At 40.3% G+C, this 23,919-nt stretch overlaps 1 protein-coding gene across 2 annotated transcripts; it reads right to left on the bottom strand.

The window, feature by feature from the left end:
- Positions 1-2,829: 2,829 nt before the first annotated feature.
- fgf17 (fibroblast growth factor 17) lies at positions 2,830-8,744 on the bottom strand. 2 transcript variants are annotated; one of them, XM_012921141.3, is made up of 5 exons: positions 8,320-8,744; positions 8,198-8,234; positions 7,780-7,924; positions 5,844-5,950; positions 2,830-4,035 (listed from the first exon to the last, which is right to left on the bottom strand). In XM_012921141.3, the coding sequence occupies exons 1-5, from the start codon at positions 8,349-8,351 to the stop codon at positions 3,754-3,756; spliced, it is 603 nt and encodes a 200-aa protein (XP_012776595.1). In that variant the 5' UTR covers positions 8,352-8,744; the 3' UTR covers positions 2,830-3,753. The 2 variants fall into 2 exon arrangements, with proteins under 2 accessions (XP_012776595.1, XP_004558644.1); XM_004558587.3 differs by having other exon boundaries at positions 7,780-7,957; positions 8,320-8,742.
- Between the last annotated feature and the right edge of the window lie 15,175 nt (positions 8,745-23,919).

Below are 23,919 nucleotides of genomic sequence, written 5' to 3' on the forward strand. Positions count from 1 at the left end.
TTAGTGATGTTTGTACTTTCAGCGTTTACTTTGTTTTAAACCCTTTAAAATATAATAATACAATAGTCGACCTTAATCTTACAGAGATTGTGATGATTTTGTGGATAATTAAAGTCAGTCATATATCCACAAACACAACAAGCTGAAAGTCAGTGATGCTGCTCGGTTTGCAGTCCTGAATATCACAGCACAAGCAGGATTCACTGCACTGTTAATGTGAGCTGTGTTATATTGCTGCCTCTGTTCGGTCACACATGTGTCCACTGCACCATCTGGGAACTCTTCTTGTTTACACTCGTAATAACACAAACACTAAATCCTGCTTCTCTGTGCTGTTGTGTAGCAGTGTGTACACCTGAGACTGTCACCTGTCTGTCTGTCCTGCACTCTCTCTCTGTTTCTTTCTCTCTGATTGTGGAATAAAAGTATGAACGTGTGTTTATAAGTTACACTTGTGTTTGAATCCTGCAGCTTATCACACATTTGATTTCCATGTGTGACACCTGCAAGTGTCCAGAGTGAGGACAGACTGAGGGACACACTGCTGCACATCATCTGTGAGGCTTTGCAGCCCTGATGATCCACCAGGACAAACTCAGCAGTGTGTGAGGAAGAGGAGGAGGAAGAGCCAGCAGCAGCTGACAGATGGAGAGAATAGACAGACTGTTCCCTGTTTGTGAAGGACTGCTAGGAAAGTTTAACATAACTGTCTGTGCTGAATCAGTCTTATTAGGTAATGTTCAAATAATGTGATCATCCCAGTGTTTCCAGTGTGGGAGAAAGTACTCAGGGCCTTCAAGTTACACACTATGAAAGGCAGCAACAAGTTTAATGTTCAGAAACCTAAAGTGTGTATCAGCAGCAGAATGGAGCTAAAAATAAATGTTGGTTTCAGTTCTATGAAGCTTTGAGGATTTTGGATCAGTAGCTGCTGTGTTTGTTGCATCATATTGCTGTAATTGTTTATATGCTTTATATATTCTGAGCTAAGTTGATCTATAGTGTTACATCATATTCTATAAGGATGTTATGTGTTTGTAGACTTTCTGCCCAGTTTGACCCATTTAGCAGAAGTCAGCCTGTTTAAGGCTCTGATATCTATTCTGTATGACTTAAAGCAGTTATGACATGGTCTGATTTTCTCAGCCAATAAAGGAATATTTCATATATCAGTCTACTCTTCATTCTATCAGAAACAGTTATCACAGCTCGTACATTTGCTTTTACACATATAAGTAAGCATTGAGCCAAATTTAGTAATGCCAACATATTAAAAGAACAATATTTGCCTCTTATATATAATACATCTATAGATACACTGTCACAGACACTTGTCTTTGAGTGAAGATTTAAGGTGATTGGAAATTTAAATAAACGCAACTTGAATCTTTACTGAAGCTCAGTGTTTGACACAGAGTTCAAGTTCACTGCTGTAATATAATAATCTGACAATAACTATAATATTGGCCATATTATATTTACATTACCAAAGTGAGATGATTTTAGTCTCACGACCAACATTAGCTAATTGTTATTTACTAGCTAATCTTAAAATGACTGTTCAGTACAGAAAAGCCCAACAATCATGTTTTACAGTCACGTGGTCTCAGCCTCAGATACTCAACTAATCAAAGTGATCTCATTGAAAAACAAACGAATTTACAAAAAAACATTGTTCTCCTTCATTTCTGTCAAACAAACTGTATGAAACGTTTCGCGCGGTTAGTATCATGGTTGCTAGGCAACCTGAGCAGCGCGACGAAGGCTACACCGTCCCATTTCACAAGCCTCGCACTTCCGCACTTCTCGTGCTTCCTAGCACGCGCCGTACCTAGGCGAACTGCGCGTACTCCGAAGCATGGGTCGCTGGATTGGGACACAGCCATTCAGGGGATGCTGTCCTTTAGTCAACTCTGACCTTCGACCTTACAAGAAAAAGAAGAAAAAGAGCAGAGAATAATTTCAAAGATAAAATAAAAGTAGTAAAATACATTAAATTCTGCTGAGCTTCCATTGTTATTCCTGATTTTTAAAAAAGACAAATGTGAAATTCATAATCAATGAGGGCTATGATCCCTACACATGCGACTGAAATGACTGCTGCTGTACTTTTGGGAGCACTAATTATTACAAATAATTGTTATTGCTTTGTGGTTATTATATATGTAGTACATTTCATATATTATATCAATATTTTTTTTTAATGAGGTGAAGATACTATACATACATATTCACATCTGGTTTATCAATATTAAATATTATCAATATTTAATGAAATCATTTGAATGTTATAAAATTATTTCTATAAATTTACTGTGAAAAACATTCTGAAGCCACACATCTGATTTAAATGGGATTATTAAATACTCGTGTGCTTCCTCCATCTTTTTTTTAAGTGTTTTCCTACCATTGTTTTAAAAATAGATCTCATTATATTCACATAAATGCAAGCACATTTCCCTCCATCAGTGTTAATACTGAGTAAGACTCAAACCTTCCTTGTTTGCCAAGTTCATTAAAAGAGCTACATTCACTGGCTCAACTCCAAACAGCATAGGTCAGTCCTGACCGACAGCAACACAGTTTAATGTGATATGAGCACTGGTGTTTGTATGTAAATGTATTTGCAGACACTAACAACACTCCATCCTTTCTGTGAAAGTATAAGTGGACCACTTGCAAGCACAGATTGGTAAACTGTTAAATGCAGACTGAGTTATCTCAAATAACTTATTTTTATGATGAGATGTCTGTTTGCCTGCGTCAGGCTGGCGACCTGTCCAGGGTGTACCCCGTCTCTTGCCCTATAGTAGCTGGGATAGGCTCCAGGCCCCCCGGGACCCTGATAAGGATAAGTTGAAGAGAATGGATGGATGTTCACGGCGTACACAGAACAAATCTTGCTGACACGGATAATGTACAGATTTCACCCTTGGCATTCCCATGAGGTTGAGTAGTGTCCTAAAATCCAAAACATTCCCTTTAGTTCATGCATGTTGATACATGAAATATCTTTGCCACTAGGCTAGGAGAAAATGTGGTATGTCATTGATCCGATTACAAAGTCAGAGCAAATATCTAGACAGTGATTGTGTAATACAGCTAAACATTTAATGTCATTTTATTAGGAAAAATTAGATTTTACATCAAAGTAAAATATGTTTCTCCATTCTTTCTTTTTTAATTGAAGTGGCAACCCCCCTTCTGATCTCTCTGGATAGATTACCCCTTCATAACAATGTAGGGCTGAATCCAGCCAGCATGTTTGGGCCAAAAATTCAAATTTATTTTAAATCTAACTGTCCAACTGTCTCCAATATGACCTTATTGGAACTCTTTGTTTGTTACCTGCTGCTTTAAAAATGTTTCCTTGTGGTATGAATGGTAGTATTGTGTCGACCCACTGGGATATAAAGAAAAACATCCTTTAAAGCACAACTGAATGTATTTTATGATTGATTTGAAATGTGAAAGTGTAGTATCTAATGGTGTCGTGGGCTGTTTCATAGGCTTCCTCAGATTTCTTGCTAGCCACCCTATGCATCGTGTCACTTCATCCCTCAACACTCGCACAGACGTAATAGACAATTTAATACAATCCACTTGCTTTACTCTCTTTCAGTATTTACAGCAATATTATGGCATCTAAGGTATTTTTCACTTGTCAAAAAATATACAAAAATAAAGTTGCATCTGTTTCTTCCCATGTCACAACTGTCATCAGTCCATCACTTTTGCTGCGCCTAGGAAGAGCTAGGTGATTTTCCTGTTCCGCTTCGCTCTACGTGTGGACGGAAATCTGATGAACTCAAATGGTTTACTTTGGTCCGTGTTGGGGAAGGGAGGTAATCCTGTGTGCAGCCTCTTGATGAAATGGACCTCTCTCTGATTCTCCCTCGTTCTGGAGGCTTTCATGGGCCTCCCTTTCCGGGTGAAAGCCACATACCAGCCCTCATACTTGGCATTCTGGAAGGCTGTGTAATTGTTCTCCAGTACAATCTCAGTGAAGATACAATCTTTGCTCCGGCCATTTGGCTGTGTGAGAAGACAGAAAGGTTTCTTGTGTTACACCTGGACAAAAACTGATTCATCTATATATAAAATTATTGCCTGAACTCATGGAATAAATGGCTTTATACAGTGTCAAAAAATGTCAGTGCAAACAGCTTAAAATAAGACTAACATTTGGAAGACAAAACCAAATTCTGATATAAATGAGATGCTGAGAGAACGAGCAATAACCCAGAACAATAACCCTTCTTATTTCAGTTTACTCAACAGTGAGCTTCTGCTGACTCACTTATGCAAATAGCTTCTGATGTGTGTCAGGTAGAATTATTATTTTCTTTCTTCACTAATTGCAAAAACAAAACGTATTCAGATTGCCTAAGGTGAGGGTTAGGGCTGGAACTGGCTGGAGCCTTTATGACTTGTATTCATGGATTTCAGTTGGAATTATTGTTCTATTTGTTCCCTTATTGCCAAGATTTGGAAGAAAAATGGAAAACCAAAACGTTCATATTATCATTGCCTACGATTAGTTAGGGTTAAAGTTGTGATCGTCAATGATAACGACTTAAGCCTCACATGGTTAAATGCTGGCAAATATTGTTACCTTTGCACAGAGATGTGCTAGCTGTCTTTATGCTGCGCTAAGCTTCTGATTTTAGATTATGTTAAAACAGTTGATAGGTATCAAATTAAAAATGTAATCACCCCTTTCCCCAATGATCAAAGGAAACTAATGTGATTTAATCATTTGTTGTCATCTTCTGATATGTTGATAACAGGTACAATCTATAATACTAGAAAAATGTAACAGAAAATGTGTGATGGTTACATTCAAGTTTGTTGCAACTTTGTACACAGAATTATTGAAAAGAACTGTTCTTTTTATCTTCACCTACAGACTGTGTCACTGAACTTCTTATCTCTGTACAGATATCACAGCAGCCACAATTTCAACACCTCTGAATCGTGATGAGAACGAGATTTATGACTTGTCATGTCAGCCAGATATGTGATTCCATCTTTTCCATTTCCGTGAAGGAAGTGGAGAGTTGACTTATGACCAAACACACAGGGTGTGCATGATGGGAGGGTACTTCCCCCAGTCATTGTCAACCATGGCCAATAGGACTGAGTGATATCACTCAGTCCTGAGAGGATCCCTTTTTTCCAGTACTACATCATGTCCTGAAGTGACTGACAAGGTATGAGAATTCAGTAACAATGGACTGGAGCTTTAGCATCTGAGCTACAGTGTATGTTTTATTGGATATGCAGTGTGTTAAAGTAAAGTCTGTATTTCCTCTGAGGAAAAGTTTTCTCATCAGTGGTAAGTTTTCTTATGGGAAGATGGTTACGCTAACTTTACATGCTACAGACGGAACAATAGCACTGATGTGTTCTACCTGATGTGTTCATTTTCAAGATGTTCAAGGTGTTCATTTTGCCTTAACCTCTCAGTATCCACCAGCATCCACCAGATCATTGGGAACCTAGGGTTACAGTTAGGGTTAGGAGTGGGGTTTGCGTTCAGTTAATATCTACCCCAAATAAAAGTTTTGGAAAAAAAATATATATACTGCATTGGCAAAGTGTGCTTCATTTAAAATATAAAATATTGTAGTTTCTGAAAACCTTCCTGTTTAGAGTGTAGCTAAAACAAAACCCAACACTAACCCTAGATGGGTTGACCTGGTGGATGTCTACTATAACACAGTTTGACTGCTTTTTTGTTTCTTTATTTCTTTTTGCTTCACCACATTTGTCCCCTACTTTGCTCACTAAAGTCAGCATAGGTGTAGTTTCTGTGTTAACACATACTCCTCAACACATACCTTTCCAACAAGCTTCCCCTTCCGGTTCATACAGAGGTAGCGCCCACTTTCTGCACCTCTTATCCTAACTCGACTGCCAAAGGTGTCTGTCTCAACAAACAGGCGAGCTGCGGGAAAGACACAAGACTGTCAGGGGGCTGAAGACAAAAGGAGCCTAGGACACAGCCACAGACTCACTTTTGTCTTGTGTGTGTAATAAGTCATGTACAAAATGTCTTTATGGGAATCAGGTATTATTGAAAACACACAGTGACACTGAAATATAAAGCCCAATTTCTGCTGTACCATGTATGACCAGCATTTAGTGTCTGCTATTCACTACAGATATAAAACCTGCAGGGATAATGAGTTAATGCTGTTAGTATAAGAATCTGCACTTCTTTGCTCTGTGGACTCTGTTGAGCTGAAACTCCTTAGTGATAACAACCTGATGAAAGTCAAAACACCAACTGATTAAACAAATGTTATGTCTGGTCATTAAAGACCTAGATCTTGCAAGCTGAATATACATTCTCACTTATTATTCTGCAGTTAATCATGGCCATTACAACAGTCTTGTGTATTGGGACTACAGAAACAAAGGGCTTGTCCTAATCAGCCACTAAATTCATCAGACGATGGTTTCATGGATGCAGCAGGGAGGCTGAATTAACATACAGGACTGAAAACACCTCAAAGTGGGAGGGACGGGCAGGCTGGATGTGAAACTGCTGGCTTTGCCTGAGGACATCAGTGCCCAGCAGGGGCTAAATAGCTGCGCTGTGGGGAACCACAAAACTCCAGATTGTCACTAATTCCTCGGAAGAGTCTCTTTAACAAGGCATTGTCACTGATTGCAGACTAGTGTACTGCATTCTGCCAAACTATGCAAAACCCTTAACCTCTTAACCTCCACCAAGTCATTTGTGACTTATTGGGACAGGAGTACGGTTTCGGTTCAGCTGACGTCTCAGTGGATTTCAACTGAATCTCTACTGAATATAGAATTTTCTCCTATTTGGAAGATCGAAATGTTAAAGCTTTTAACAGAAAAATATGTATGACACTTTATTAACATGTTCAGCTACTTTGTGGAAAATGGCCCTTTTTTAGTATGTGGCTAGCATCATTTTGTGCCTTTTGATAATGCAACTATTACAATATATAGAAATCTTGGAATGAACAAACTTCTTCAATTGGATTTTGGAAAAATAAATTAATACTCAAAGCCTACTGATGATATCCATGATTTTTAAATATCAAATATATTGTGAATGTAATACACATTTGAGATATGGTAAATAAGTATGCAATTGCTCTTTTCAAGGTTTCTGTACAGGTATAGTTACATAGTCACAAAATGTACTATCATTATTATCATTATTATTGTTATTATTATTACTGTTATTATTCTTATTATTATTGTTGTTGTTGTTGTTATTATTAATTTATTATTATTATTATTATTATTATTATTATTATTATTTCCTAAGGAAACATTAATAATAATATCAGTATTATTTTACATGAATATTCAGCCATAATATTAATGTAGAGAAAAGTTCATATTGTGGCAGCTCTATTCAAAATAAAAATACAATCCGGTGGTGAGTCTGTCAATATAAATGTATTAAATTATATCTAAATGTATAAAACCAGTTTGTGATCATTACATATTTATCCCGACACGTTTTAAATGATGTTAATTGCCCAAATGTTAACTGTACTTCACAGTATGCGTGTTTGAACAAAAATGTACCTTTACATTAAGAAAAAGAAGAACATAAAACAAATCAGTTGAAAATCTTTTTCACGTAAATGTTTTTGTATTATTTTTTCGAGGGATGGGCTGCTGGAAAGAAAATTGACAACTTAATGCTTTCTCATGAAATATCTACCGGTAGGCCTTAGTGATCGTAATCCTTGGTTATTCTTAAAGTAACTTGTTAGCTCTTACCGTACAGATTTCCATCCTCGGCGGTGGCGGTGACCCTTTTGCCGTGAATCTGGACGTGTTTCCCGCTAGTGCGACTGTAGAGCTGGTAAACTCTGACCTGTCTTCGGCTGAGCTGGTCCGTCACTGCGCCCTGCGTCCTCACATACTGGTTAAAATTAGGAGACGGGTGATTCTCCCCCTTTTTTATGCAAAGGGAAAAATGAAATACATAATGTTGTCTTTCTAATCTGGGATAAAGAAACGATAGCCAATTTTAGAAGCACCAAAATACGTCAGATTTTTTCACAAATGAATAGGCTATTCTTTTGCACACTAACATCGGCACTCATATTCAAATGTCGTTTGGATCGTAGCCTTGTAATTGTTCCTTCTTTCAGCTATTCCTTATTGTTAACAGGTTTAAGTTTTAGTGGCTTACCTGAGCCTGACACCACAGCACGAAAAAATGAAACGATCTGCAGGAGTAACAAAAAATGAATGAGCAACAAAGAAGTGATTTTTTTGTGGCTATCATACAATCAGAGTGTGTGGCCCGCTTACATGTAAATACAGTGTTGGTTTATTCCATACATTCTCTCTCTTATTTTAACCGGTCAAGGAGCAGAGTTCTTTCGGCAGTAAATCCCAGAAGGATGCGGTAAATAAATCCAAGCGTTCCCACAGTGTCGCATATGCACTCCTGACCTGTCCATCCACACCGACAAAGTCTGCAGCAGTTATTTCCTGTCACATTTATCAGAAAACTGATCCAGCTGATTGGGTAGTGAAAAATTCTTCGAAACATCAAAAGCGGACGCATCCATTATAAAGCAGAAAGGCTGTAATGCTGCTCTTTACATGACTAGGATGGAAACGTGAGGGGATCCCCAGCTCGCTGCGCTGCTGCTTGGTTTGATTCCAGCTTTTGAAAAGCCCTCTGTGTCACTGGGACCCGGCTACTCACTGGTTAAATGGTGAAAGGCTCAAGTCCCTCCTTGAAATCTTGTGGGTGGGGACAGCAGCGGGACCAATAATTTACAGTTTGTCAGAAGTGCTAAGACAGATTTCTCGAAACTTTCTGAGCTTTTCTTGAAACTGTAAATGCAAAATACAGTTTTCACAGCACATTTGCATCACACACAGTTTCAGTACAACGAAAAACACGTTTGCCCCGAACAAAGGTTCAGTCAGCCTGTTTGTTGCAGATGTTGATGATTACGCTTCAATTCTTTAAAAATACCCACAGGATCTATTTTTCAATTTACCCCTGCAATTCACTGCTGTCGTGGATTAGTGATATATAAATAACTGAAGCGAATACTGCTGTCAGTGTTGTGTTTAAGAAATGACATCTGTGCTTTAGTTATTTAACTTGTCCTTCCAGAGGGAAACACCTGGGACAGGTCGCCTGTCTGTCAGGGTTTAATCTACTTTCAACATTAATTACAGCACTGTGTTTGAAAATGAGAAGCCTATTAGCAATTTATGGGAAATGTTGGGAGGTGTTAATGAAACTACAGCAACCTCCCACAACACTTCTGCTTGTGTTACCTGGTCACACTTTGGGCTCATGTAGAGCAAATCATTTAGACAAAAAGTGTGTTTTTTCTTCACATGAGCAATCAGCATCCCGAGAGAAGCTCCCGAGCTGCGCTAACAGTGGAGTTCAGAACAGCCTTTTCTTAATCCGGCCAAAACAGTGTAAGAAATCTACGCAAGCCAATTTTGGATGTTGTCCTTAGGTTTTTTTTTCTGTTCCGATTTAATGTTGAAAACCACTCTAGTTTGTAAAAGCTCTCTGTTCAAGATAAACGACCTTTTGTTTTCCTACCCCACATAAAGCTTTATAACGTGAAAACAGGAGTGCAACTGGACACAATACCAGTGCAAGATTGTTGAAACCCAGCAGATAAACATCAGTCACCAGCTCTGCTATGTTTGCTACAAGTGTGAGACGGACAGCACATGAGTTTTCTGAAAAAATAGCAGTTTCTGCCTTACCTGAAGGCTCTTCCTGGAGCACTCACCTCACTTACTCAACTGCCTGCAGCATTCTCTCCACCTGTGGAAAAGCAGACCAGTCACCTCTTCCTCAGGAGTCCAAGTAAGCTACCTCACTTTCACTCACTAATTGGACTTTCCTTACAGAACTTATTTGGACTTCTCAGAACTAATAGCTCTCTGTTCACCCAGAGTCACACCTGTCATGTTCATATCAGCTAAGAAGAGTCACCTCCGTCCTTGCTGCCTAAGTTCAGCCCATGTGGCCCATTAAAAAAAAGTGGTTTGGGGTTCAGTGGTTGAAGCATTGATCTTCCACTCAGCAGATGCCCAGTAGACATTAAAGCAATAGTCAGTGGTTTTGAGACTGCATACTGGCCTCTGTGTTCCCGTATTACATTCCCTATGGGCTGTTTTAACTGCATGCAATCAACCTATGGTCAGATACACGATATTGCCAAAGGTAGTCTCTTTCCCATGTAAATCACTGAATTCGAGAGTTCCAATCCTTTCCATGGCCACAGGTGTATAAAATCAGTGACCTAGTCATGCAGACTGCTGCTACAAACATTTGTGAAAGAACGAGTCTCTCTCAGGAGCCCCCTGGGGAACAAGTCCAGTCATGAAAAGGCCTCGCTACTAAATATTCCACAGTCAACTTTTAATGGTACTATAACTATGTGAAAGCGACTGGTAATGACAGAAACTCAGACAAGAAGTGGTAGGGCTGAATAAAATCACTTAGTGTGGTCGGTGGATGCTGAGGCAGAAGGTCTTCATCTTTCTGCATAGTCAATTGTTACAGACCTCCCCACCTCATGTGGCCTTCGGATTAGCTCAAGAGCAGCGCATGGAGAGCTGCATCCAAACCTTATATCACTGAGCACAATGCAAATCCAGGGATACAGTGGTGTAAAGCACATCTCCACTGGACTGTAGGTGTAGACGGGTTCTCTGGAGCGATTAATCACGCTTCTCCATCTGGCAATCTGACGGATGAGTCTGATCTGCGGTTGTTTTTCAGGAGTTGGGCTCAGATCCTTAACTCCAGTGAAAGAAACTCTTAATGCTTCAGCATACCAAGACAGCTCTGGACAATTTCATATTCCCAACTTTCTGGGAACAGTTTTGGCATGAACGTTACGGTTCCAATCTGACCGTGCACTAGCGCACAAAGCAAGGGCCATAAAAGCATGAATGAGCGAGTTTGGTGTGAAAGAACTAGACTGGCCTACAGAGAGTCATGAGCTCAAACAGATGGAATACATTTGGGGTGAATTAGTATCATCAGTATCTGACCTCAGCTGACCTGGAAACTTCTGTCCAGGTACCCTCTCCTCCAACAAAATGGGAAACCCCGAACAAACCTTAATTCTGTGTTGCGTTGTCAGGATTTAGAAATTTGATTTAGAGCAGTAAAATGTTACCTGCACGCAAAATGCTCAAAAACAATAAACAACAAGATGAAAACAGAAAATCAAACAGAAATGAAAAAAGACGAATGAGACAAAATGAAAGAGAAAATAAAGGAAGGTAAAAAAGAGGAGCCAGAAAGGACAAGGAAAAGAAAGATGATGGGGAGAATTAGAACAGGGGAATATGAGAGGTGAATAGGAACGAGAGAAAAGGTAGAGAAGAAAAATGATCAAAGAAGATCTGAGAAGACAGCAGAGCTGGTAGATGGGCGTGTATTTTGTTAGCTGCTGGGTCCAGATGAGGTGTATTTTGTGAACAACAGTGTAACATGAAGCTTCAAGTGCCTTCACGTCTTGGCCTTCTCACGTTCTCTTGACCTCACTACTACAATCATCCCCACCGAGGGCAATAAAGCAGTAAAATGCAGCAGTTAGGCATCTCTGACATGTTGATCTGTTTTTAACTGCTTGACAGGAGTCACTGTTACTGACTGCTGATGTCACCTTTACTGTAAGCCCATCAACTCATCCATCAGTTCTCCTCTAGTGGAACAACAATTAGTATTGTCTTAGTAAGAAAACACACACTTAGTAATGTGAGTGATGATTTAACAGCATGATGCAGGCTGCAGCAAGTGTGTTTTTGTTTGCCTGGGGAAATAACTTGGCCCGTGCCAGCTTATAATGCTGCAGTGACAGTTCCACATCATCCATGCGATGAGAACGCTCTCTCCGATTCATCGTAAACTGTCTGAAAGAAAAAATAAACTGACAACAAAATTCTTACAAACAGCATAAATTCAGTGACTGAGTGAATGATTTGTTCATGTGATAAATGAAATGATAAAACCTGGATTTCAGACAATAAGAAAACTAAGACTAGGAAAATTATATTAGAGATTATATGGTTAGAAATAAAAAGTAAATACAAATATGTGTTTATTATTAACTGTGAAAGAAATACTTTGATCAAACTGGAAGCATCACTGCTTGCCGTGAAACTGCTGAACTGCAAATTTCTCAGAAGAAAATTTGTTAGTGTGTCTGTGCAGCGTTCCCTGATTCTCAGGGACATCTGAGGTGAAACGAGTTTGAAATGATTATTTTTCCAAAATAATTTCTATTAAAAAAATGAAAAGAACTTGGAGCACCATCCCTACAAATTACTTTGGAAACGGTGCACACCAAGGTCGCTGACCTACGCTATAACTTAAATAAGTTTTGTGCTCCAAATCAGTGTGTTGAAATTGTGACTTAGCATCCTAAGAATACTGTAGCTATCATGGTTGTTAGGTTGAGGGTATAAGATAAATGCCTGACCACTAATCTTTTCCTTAAGCCGAATCTGTGATTGAAATGCATCTTATCTAAAATCCATATACATAGTTGGGGTAGTGAATGGTGCCCTTTCATTGTATGTTAGTTTTTGGTTTTTATTATAATTTGGTTGAGTTTAGTGATACAAAATCTGGTTAATTTCTTTTATAAAACAGGTTTAGATGTCAAAAATTAATGGCTGGGTTTGGATTAAAAAAACAAACAAAAAAACAACAACCTAGTTCTAGTCTTGTTGTAGCCCTGATGAACAATCAATATGTAGCATGAGAACAGGTTGGGCATTAGCATTGTGCTGACCATTGCGTACTTGCATTCTGTTTATGGATCCTTACTCATCCCAAATACTTTGTATATCCCAGAAACACTTTTCACAAAGTGTCTGTGAAGGTTCTCAGTCATCCAGGTCATCGTAGTCAAAGGAGCTTGTCTATACGTACAAAGATTAAACATTCATAAAGATATTCTGTCAGCAGGTCTGCAGATTGCATTACCGTCAGTTAAGCTGCTTTATACCAGCTCAGAATATGTTATGGAACTGATTTCAAGACTTTTGGTCCCAGTTAAATTAATGACCTACTGGTACCACACAAGGCAGTTATAGTGCTTTAGAGCCTCAGACCTCGGGCCTCAGTGTGTGGACAAGTCTTTATCTCCTTTTCTGACTGCGTGCCAGCTGTTCCTTTGATGTGCTCTTGATAGTGCCTGACGTTGTTTTTTACGTTGTGAATGGAGATCATTTTTCAAAACAGTTCTAGAGTGGACAAAATTTTCTTTTTAACAAGTGTGTTGAAAAATCGCATTAAAAAAAAAACTACATACATGTTTGTATAGACAAAACTTAAATCAAGAAAGGGAATAGAGTATTGGCAGTCAGGGCCACTAAAGCCCTGGAATAACTTAGCAGGAGAAAACCAGGCAGTCTAAGTCAACAATGTATTTCAATCCCACCTTTCGAGGCTGTCTCTTCATTCATAGTATTTCAAAGACTCTTAAGCACTGTGCTGCAGCCCACACATGATGCAAAGCTCTGAAGCTGTTCAGATGTTTTTCTAGAGCAAAGCGCTTTTTGTTTCAATGTTAGTATTTCTTTTGCTCCTGACATTAGCTGACACAAACTGGACTTACTTTACAAGTCACATTAACAATTCACCTCATAGGTAGCATTCTGCAAGCTTAAGAAACATGACCCACAGTTACACAAGCTAGCAGGAATTATTCTGTACTTGATGTATGATGGCTGTTGCAGGACTTGCTGTCATCACTTTGGAACTCACTGTTTTCTCGTTGTCAGCAAGATGTTTATGTAATGGGATACAGAATGAAGATTCAGAGGAGATGGCCCTCATGTAGCTTGCCCTGCTCCTCTACATCGTCAACTTCCAATACATATGTCAAACACATTACTGCAGGGCAGAAGATACAGAAAATATTTAATGCCACATGCAAAAACTCTGTATAATACACCTGCAAGGCCCTTTATAATTCTTCTTAAATCCCGTTTGTTTTATCTGATAGTTATATCTTATTATTAGTAATAGCAGACAAGTGCTGCAACAAAGGAATACTCCAAATCTGGGGTAAATAAGACATTTAATATCTTTATCTTTACCCCCAAACGGTTGATTCTGTTCATCTGGCTGTTTTCAATTGGAGAAATGTTTGGTCACTCATCCAAGTGACTTTGGTGTCACCTGGACCTGGTGCACCTAAATGTATAATGAGGGTATGCTGGGAATGCCTAACAAAGGCCGTGGTCCACGAGATCTTCAACTCTCACCAAAGCATTTCAGCAGAAGGATCATCATCAGCACCTCTGTTGCTGAGGCTGCTGCACTGAGCGGTGGCTGCAAGGTTGTTGGTGCCTGTCATGGGGATAACCCTGGAACCAGCTGGTGGACACCAGAGGTTGAAGCAAAAACTTGGATCTGGGGGGAGTTCAGTGAGGCTGTGGAAAAAGAATTACAGACTGCCTTGAAGTGATTCTGGCAAACCCTCGGGGAACACAGGACGGGAAAGCAGTGTTTTACTGACACAGTGTACAGTGTGGTTAGTGCTGCTGATTTCAACCGAGGACTGAGGGCGGTGGAAGGAATACTTCAAGGACCTCCTTAATCCCACTGACACATCTTCCATAGAGGAGGCAGAGTGTGTGGACGAGGGGGGCGACTCAGGTTCTCCCCTCACTCTCACCAGACTTGAGAATGTGCTCCAACTATAGGGAAATCACACTCCTCAGCCTCACCATGAAAGTCCATGCCAGGGTGCTGAAAAGGAGAGTCCATTGGTTTTTCGAATCTCAGATACAGTAGGAACAATTTTTGTTTCACTCTGGTCGCAGGACACATATTTGAGGGTTCATGTGAATTCATTCAAACAGTCTAAATGTATTTTGTAGACTCGGAGAAGGCATTTGTCCCTTGGAGTATTCTGTGGGAGGTGCATCAAGGGAGTGATGGATCGCCAAGGGTACAATTTTTCACAGCCTCCTGCACCTCTTGGGTGAGGTGTTCCTCCATCAGGAGGAGACCCTGGGGCAAACCCTGAAGAGATTATATATCTCGACTGGTCTGAGAATGCCAAACCCAGCCATTAATGTTGTTCTCCTCGACAAGCTGGGTGAGATGGCTGAGGAGAGGGAGTTCTGGGCTTTTCGGCTTATATAAAAAAGAAAGAAAGAGAAAACTGATGAATGGATGCATCTTTAAATCCAGCACTATATTGTACACTTTACTGTCTGGACTATCGATTTGGCAGCTGTTTAACTGAAAGTTAATTCGACTTTACCTATAAGTTTTAAAAAGTTTGGACGTTTCTGTGACTTCTATAATGTATGATTTGTACTCACCCTCACTTTAACCCCCATTTGTACTGTTTTGCTGAACACACTGCTCAGGGGTGCTTCCCCCTTCAAACTCCCCAATTTTTATGAAAAAAGCGAAGAGAACATGGACCAGGGGTCCTCTCGTGTCGACCTGTTTGTCCTCCCTGGTTTTCCCTCTCTCTCACCTGTCAGCGTGCATGTGGTCTCTTTATCTGTTTCATAGGCAGGGTTCCTCGAGGGTTTTATAATACGAGGCTTGTTCAACATAGGTAACTTTCTGTTATCTGAATTCACTTACACTAACAATGGCGATCAGGATAAATGCCACACGAAGCTGGCTGTCAGCTCATTAAGTTAACCCTGAGTTTCCCCTGCACATTCACATTAAAGGGAGAATCTAACCAATCTCTACATGGATCATACAACTTTTCTTTCACAGAAACTGATGCTTATTAGTGCTGCCTACTCCAGAGATGTTATCAAACGGTGATTAAACATCTGCAAAGGACATAAAAATACAACAGTTAACTAGAACACAAGAGAACGTAATTAATGCTGCAGAAAATGATTAATCTGGTGAGTTAGCGCTCAGAGCAGTAAAATAAACATTTTAACGCCAGTTAATTATTTTACCATGATGGCTACACATTAGAGCTCTGAAACAGTTTGATGCAATTACACATAGAAGCTTACCAACCTAATAAAGGAGAAATTAGTTCAGTTTATCGCAGAACAAAGTGACATTAATTTGACTGATTGAACAGGTATTCTTAGTATGTGCTCTGCTATTTATTAGTTGCCGTGCCAAGTTAATTTCAGCAGCAGCCTTTTCAACTGCACCATATTTGCATAAAAGTCAATAATATTTGTTTAGGAAATTTAATGACATGTGGATACAAATGACAGCATTGTGTCGCCTGCAAGTTTTGGTTTCATCAGACTTTTTTCTTTTGCAAACTCCCACACAACTCCGGCCTTTCTCAGGGCTACTGTAGCTCCAGTGACAAACCAAAGGGGAGCTGGTGGTCTCCAAACAGCTCTGACCACATCGTAAAAATCTCAGCCATAAAGAGCAACTGGCAACTCTTTCTGACCCTGCAAAAATAGAGGCAAAGGTTCAGAAAGTGGGTGGTCCCCTTATGAATGATCAAAAGAAGAGAAAATTTTAAAAAGAAAAGAATGGAGGATTCACTTGGGCGAGCAGTGGGGGTCTTCTTGTCCTTCACAATCAGATCAATCTTCACTGCTCCCAGTCAACTGATTCTGCATCCTAGGAATGTTCTATTCAGAATGTGTGTCATTAGTTTTTATTTTGATGACGGCTCACAGGCAGAGAGAGATGAAAATGTACAACTTCGTGCTTATTACAAAGGCTGCTGACCCTTAGGTATTGCCCTGCCATTTGGAAGCTGACCATTTGAGCTTGCCAAATTTGACACAGCTGACGCAGGCAATAAATTTGAACTAGTTTCCCCACCCCCTATATCTATAATGAGTATTCCTCTTCAAGGTCTTTGTACACACACGTATTCAAGCAATCATAATGGAAATCCTAATGTGATAATCATGGGATAAAAGTTGCCTTAATGAAGAACAATGCCAGCACTGCAGAATTATGAATCTGCACATGTGAAAACAATGTTTAAAATGTAGCATCTGCAAGTCAGAATAAGGTGTGTGAATAACTAAAGCGGATATGTAAGAGGTAATGGGTGACAGACAACATTGTTAAAGTGACCAGACTGTGCAAATCCCTCCCAGTCCTGCAGCGCTCCAATGTCTGACAGGTGAAACCCAAGTTGCTGATCCGTGATTAACACTTGCCAGTTGCAGACAGGCTCTGCCTGCAGATGAAGCAGTCAGAGAACTTAGGAACATGTCAGACTTCAAAACTAATAAAGTGACTCACACAACTGCAATTCTCAGGGCAACAGACACTGAGAGTATGGGAGGGTGAGGGGTTACAAGGGGTGGTGCTAATGAAAATAGCTGGACGCTGCCCAGCTACGCAGAGTCCACAGTGTCAAACGGGGCCCAGCATCTGTGTTATTTTTAAGGAGCAAAACGTCACTGAGCAATGAACATGCTCAAGGCGCATATCTAACAGGGTTAGATGCAAGGTCATACCCGAGCCAGATCGCTTTCTGAAGACAGACGCTGTCGCTAATAGTAGTGACACACGTGCTGTTGCTTTGAAGCAGTAACTGAAGAGAGGGCTCGAGAAATTCATTGTTGCCTTTTAATTGATGGTATTGGCGTGAAGCTTTCTGTAGTGTAGTTTAAGAACTAACTGATATATACCCACAGACCAGAGCACAGATCCACAGGTGGGACTCTCACAGCTGCTTCTAAAATCTTGACCAAGACTAAATGAGTAAACAAACAATTAGCCAGAGCCTTTCAATTCTAGAGAATCTCTTCATACTACTCAAATCTCTTTTAAAGCCTTATACAAAAAAACATTTCTCTTTGTTCTCACTTTTGTTTTATATCTTTTAAGTATAATTTTGATCCTATTTATCTGTATTTTAAAATGCTTACAAATAATTTTATTGATCTTTTATTATCAAAATGTACCTATACAAAGCACTCAGCTGGTCATCCTGACTTCTACCATTATCAATTTAAATCTCATATTTAAATAAAACTCTGCAGGTATCTTTTTATGAAATTAAAAAAAAACCTGTCACTTGTCAATTTCATGTTCACGTGTACAAACAGGATTTATAATTACTGGGTTGCATACATCTGCTGGCCACCATACTACTGCATCTGACAAAACACTGAACACTTGGGGATTTCTGGGCTGACTGAATCGTATCTTATCAGCTTACTCCACAATCAGGGTGGTGACCGTTGGTTCATGTTCACGGCGGATGCTTTATTGCCAAGCGGAAGAGCCTCTAGTGTTTCAATGTTTCAAATCGTTCACATTTGTTAAAGTGCTTTTCACTCACCGTGAAAAGCACTTTAGACTTTTGGCACAACTTATGGTTTTAGTCACCACTGATAATGAGCAGTGTCTGTAAACTCTTTTAATGACTCAATGGAAGAAATACATGTCGGCTTCTCATTTGGAACTGTCTTCATCCACAAGCAATTTCCACTCATTCTTTTTCTTCCTATTACAATCAAAGTCTAGCCTTTTTTTTTTATAGTTCATTTATCCAGAATGCATTGCACACACAATGTAATGGTAGCACAGGTTATGGGAAAAAATCTATATTAAACAAACTGACGTTCAAAGCTAATTAATAATTTATTTTTGTAGTTTTGTAATGATGTGCTTTAGCAGGGAAAGGCATCGTATCATATAGCACATTATGGTCAACAAACTGGAAATATAGCAGTTCCTTTTACTGACTGTGTTTACAGCCAATATTTTTGTTTACAACTTTTATATGGACTTTTTTTGGAAAGAAAAAGCCGGCTACATGAACTGAAGACCAAAAAACTACATTTAGTCACGTGGTTAAATCATCACAGTGTTTGTGGTGAAATAACTAGCTCTCTTTAAACAAATGATATTGCCAATATTTAAAAGGTTTAGGTGAGTTTCTTTTAATTTATTATGGAACAATTCAAGTCAAAGTTTTTTTTTAAACAACCTCCGTGGACCAAAGTGCTGTAAATGTTATACAAAAACAATCACTAAATTAGTAAAGTGAAGCAACAGAATAAAGAGCTGTCATTTCAGCATGTAGCTAATTTTCATTTTAACATTTGATAACCTCACAAAATTACTGAATCCGACCAGAGAGGAAAAAAAGCATCCAAACAATGTGACCTCTGAACACCAGCTCAGGGAAACTGGACATTTATTAGAAATTAGTTATGGATGGAGAAACATGTGACCTCTTGCTCCGGGAGGACACATCAGGCCATTCTATTTGGCTGGTTTGGGATTTCAAGGACTAATTGATGGCCATTTTCAAGATTCATTCTGTCATCAGTTGACGGTAAAGCTACAGACATATGCCACGGATGTCACTGGGCCTCGCAGTCAAAATACAACCCCCCCCCCCCCCCCCCCCCACACACACACACACACACACACACACACACACACACAGACACACACACACTAGCCCTGAGGAATTCTTCAGAGTAATCCTTTTGAGTCAAAGACTTAGGTGTTCTTCAGTTCACAGAAGAAGCCGACAAAAACATTTGTAATCAAAGACAGAGAATCAACTTTATATATGTATATATTTGTGTGTATATAAATCAATTTAACAAACAGGTTTCATAGTTGTAGGCCACTGGCATTTTCTTCCCCTCCTCGTCTTTTCTGGGGGGTGGGGGTTTCACTAGTTCACTACTGGTACCATGAGATCATATCTGGACTCCACAGAGCATACACAGCCTCTCCTCTAGGATGGCACATCAACATGTGCCAATGGCAGAAAATTTGCTCTGTCTTCCAGCACAGTCTCAAGAGCATAGAGCAGATTCCAGGAGATAAACAGTTATTCTTGGAGAGCTCGACAGGGCTGTAGAAGTTCCTTAACGTATCAGCAGGACCCAGTGAGGATGGGTACCGCTGTATTAGGGTCCTTTGATGGGTCTTTTGTATTAGGAGAAACTGGATAAGCAGTGCCAGAACCCTACAAAATGACCTCCAGCAGGCTACTGGTGTAAATGTCTCTGGCCAAACGATCAGAAATTGACTTGATGAGGGTGAGGCTTGACATCCTCTAGTGGGCCCTGTGCTCATTGCCTGGCACCTTGCAGCCTGAGGTCCACCAGTGGGAACCTTTTTGCTTTTCACAAATGAGAGTATGTTCACCCTGAGCACGTGTCACAGACCTCAAAGGGTCTATTTAAGCCATGGAGAACATTATACTACCAATGTTCAGCATGACCACTATGGGTTGGGTCTGGATACAAGGCCAGCTGAGATCTTCACTCTTTGCTAGGTGCTTTCCTTTACCTGCCCTTGCTCTGTTGTGTTCCCTCCTAGTTTATTCTGGTACACATGCTTTGGTTGTATTCAAGAGTTGCTATGACAACAACCACGCCCATTAGGTAGTACTGGATTGTAATGGAAAATCAGTCAATCCTAGTCAAGTCGTGGCGATCCATGATGAGTCAATCTGAGTAGGTACTAATGGAAAAGATGCTCATGCTGCATGGACCCCTGTGCTGTAAATACCTGTTATACTTACTCGTATCCAGGCAATATTGTTTTCTTATTTCAGTGAAAGAGTTAAACTTGCATTGACCTCCTGGGTCTTGTACATACATACATTTCTATGTATGTATGTATGTAAAAAAAAATATCAATAATTAGAGAAGCTGTTCAGTTATTCATTATTATTGTTATAATTATTATTATTTGGAACTTATAGGCCAAAGATATATGATTGCATGAGTGTTCCTAGGATACAAACTGTATGAAATATGTGGAGGAAAAACATGTAGTTCCCATCTGTGCACAGTTCTCCTCCTACCAGCAGCATGTTCATTCTACTAGTGTGGTGAGAATGTGAGACCCTGGGCCCCAGTGCCAGTTGGTATGCTGCCGTGGAAGAGCTTTATGTAGAGCTGCAGCAGCTGTCTGCTCTCTCCCTCCTTCTCTGATCTCTGCTGTGCAGTTCACACCTGATCAACGACTGCACTTCACACAGGAATTTTCCATTTTCTATTTTCTGTCACCCTATGGAGCCCATCCCCTCCCCCAACCCCATCAAACAACAGCCACCAGACCAATGGCAAGACAAGTACCCTTCCAAATTGGCGGCTGGTGACAGCAACACCCATACTAGCCACTGACACAATAGCACGCCTGGTATTTCCATCCAGCTTCCATGACTCTGTTGCTGCCTGTCACTGATGAAAGAAAAGCAGCTAAAGGATACTGTTAAAGGTACTATGTTTAGGCATTTGTCATAACTACATTATTGTCAAATTCATTCTGGAAATAAGGATACTTACCTTAAACGAATAGGCACATCTTAAAGGATATTGTTATGTGGTTTGGGCTTATACCCCACAAAGAAGTGGACATTATGATTTTATCTGTTGGCATGAGCATCAGGACATCACAGACTTCAGAGTCTCTGGTTTACCCAGTTTGTGAGGAAAAATAAACAAACCCTTATGAAGGAGACATCTAACCATAAAAGTGTAATCTTCACAATGAAACCACAAAACACTACGCTAGAGTAAATCACAGTTAATCATCATCACTGCCTAAGAAGAACAGCAAGCTGCCCATACCTGAGGCCTTAGAAACTGGCATGCAAAGACTCACAGCCTTGGCCAGCCACTTACAGAGGTATACCAGAGACCTAGAAAAGCAGGAAAATAAACAAGCTGATCTCCACTGAACCATCTAAGGTGTACTCTCAGGGGCAGGGGAACAGCCCCACCAAGGCTGAAGATGAAGCAATACTAGAAGAGCACATGGGAGAAGGACGCATCACATAACAACAATTCTCAGTGGCTAATGGAGCTACGTGCAGACCATATAAGGAGCCGGATCCAGTAGGCATCACAGTGACAGATATCCAAGAAAGCGTCTCCAATATGAAGAGTTGGACAGCACCAGGCCCTGACATGATTCACACCTACTGGCCAAAGAAGCTGACTGCACTCCATGAACGTCTGGCAGCATAAATGCAGGAGACACACCTGGAAAGGCTAACTTTAGGTTGAGCATTCCAGATACCCAAGGATCCCCAGAATAGACTCAGCAATAACCTGCTTCAGTACCCTATAGAAGCTCCTGTCAGGCATTATAATGGCTAAGATAACCAGGCAGATGGCTCCATACATGAGTGGGGTATAGAAAGGAATTGGTGGAAACACCAAAGGGGCAAAAAAAATCAGCTTTTTGTAGAGAGAGCAGTCGGTTGAGACTGCAAGACCAGACTGACTAATTTGTGCACCGCCTTGAAAGACTACAACAAAGCCTATGACTCAGTGCCTTTCACATGGACCCTGGAATGCCTACAACTGTACAAGATCAACAGGACCCTAAGAGCCTTCATCAGGAATTAAATCAAGATGTAGCAAACAACACTAGAGACCAACCTCAAGCCAAATGCACAAGTTACCATCATGTGCTCTACCAAGGAGATGCTCTGTCCCCACAGTTGTTCTGCTGGTCATCTACTGATTGGGAGGTTGGTGGTTCAATCCCTGGCTCCCCCAGTCTGCATTCCAAATATCCTTGGACAAGACACTAACCCCAGGTTATTCTCCAATACATCCACCAGAGTATGAATGTGTGTGAATGTTAGCTAGAAAGCACTTAACAAGCATAGGAGAAAGTGCTTGTGTGAATGGCTGGATGTGGCATGTTGTATAAAGTGCTTTGAGTGCTCCAGGAGAGAATAAAAGCACAGTATTAGAATCAGTCCGTTTATCATTTGCACCTCAGCCATATAATTAACAAGACTGGTTAAATGTAAGATCCATACCAGGGAGGTGACTGCTTCTGAGGAGTTTCTGTCTGAGGCTTCCGTGTATTTCCTTTAAAAAGTAAACGCGCCCAGACCAGATAACATCCCAGGTCATGCTCTCAAAGCATGCGTTAAAAAACAGGGAGATGTCTTCAACCTCTCTCTGTGTTTTTTTCTGTCGTCCCCTGATGCTTTAAGAGGACTGCCATCATCCCTGTCCCGAAGAAACCTAATAAAGCTGTCTCGATGACTATCACCCACTAGCACTCACTTCCACTGTTATGAAGTGCTTTGAGCGTATAGTCAGGACTCAAATCACATCTTCACTTCTAGCCTACAGACTAAACAGATTCACAGATGATGCAACAATGCTAGCTCTGCACACTGTCGTTTCCCACCTGAACCATAAGTTCATTGACTAAAGCTCCCCTTTCAGCACCATAATTGTCAGGATCCTGAGTCTCCAGACCCAGCGTTTTTAGTTCTTTGTGATTTTTGTATTTTGTACTCGTGTGATTTATTCTATGGTTTCTAGTTTTGATTCATTGCCCTTCATGTTTCCCCGTGCCCCCTCTGTTCTGTAAGTCTGTGTTTCGTGGTCTGTGTCTTTGCATGTTTTGAGTTTCTTGTGTTTTCTGTCACTCTGTATAGAGATCGACAGACCACGGGACTTTTGCGCATTGCGGGGACGAGTGGCAGCAAAATCAAAACACTGCATCAAGCACTAGTATTTCCAGCACCGGTAATCATTAATTCTGCAGTTTTAATCCCTACTTGCATTTTATTTGCCCCAAAAACAGTTCTGTACAAAACAACGGAGAACATGGCAGCTCCGCACAAAGACAGACGTGACGAGGAGGCAAAACAAAAAGTACGAGGAAAAAATCAAAGGAGTGAACAGGAGTTTAGAGTTTAGTTTGTGATGGTCCAGTTTAGTTTAGTTTGCTTTTGTATGCTTTTTCCCTGCCAGCAAATTAAGCTGAGTTCCTTGTGTTTAAACCTCGTGCCTGCCACACAGCGCTGCCTGACAATAATTCCATTCAGGCTTATCACCAAGCTTTGAAATCAGCTAATCAGTGTCTTCTTATGCAACTGGATCCTGGACTTGCTGACGGACAGACCACAGGTGTCTGTCACGTCATCTACACTGACGCTCCACACTGGTGTCCCTCTGGGA

The sequence above is a fragment of the Maylandia zebra genome, linkage group LG12 (genome assembly GCF_041146795.1).
Source record: "Maylandia zebra isolate NMK-2024a linkage group LG12, Mzebra_GT3a, whole genome shotgun sequence".
Classification (NCBI taxonomy): Eukaryota; Metazoa; Chordata; class Actinopteri; order Cichliformes; family Cichlidae; genus Maylandia; species Maylandia zebra.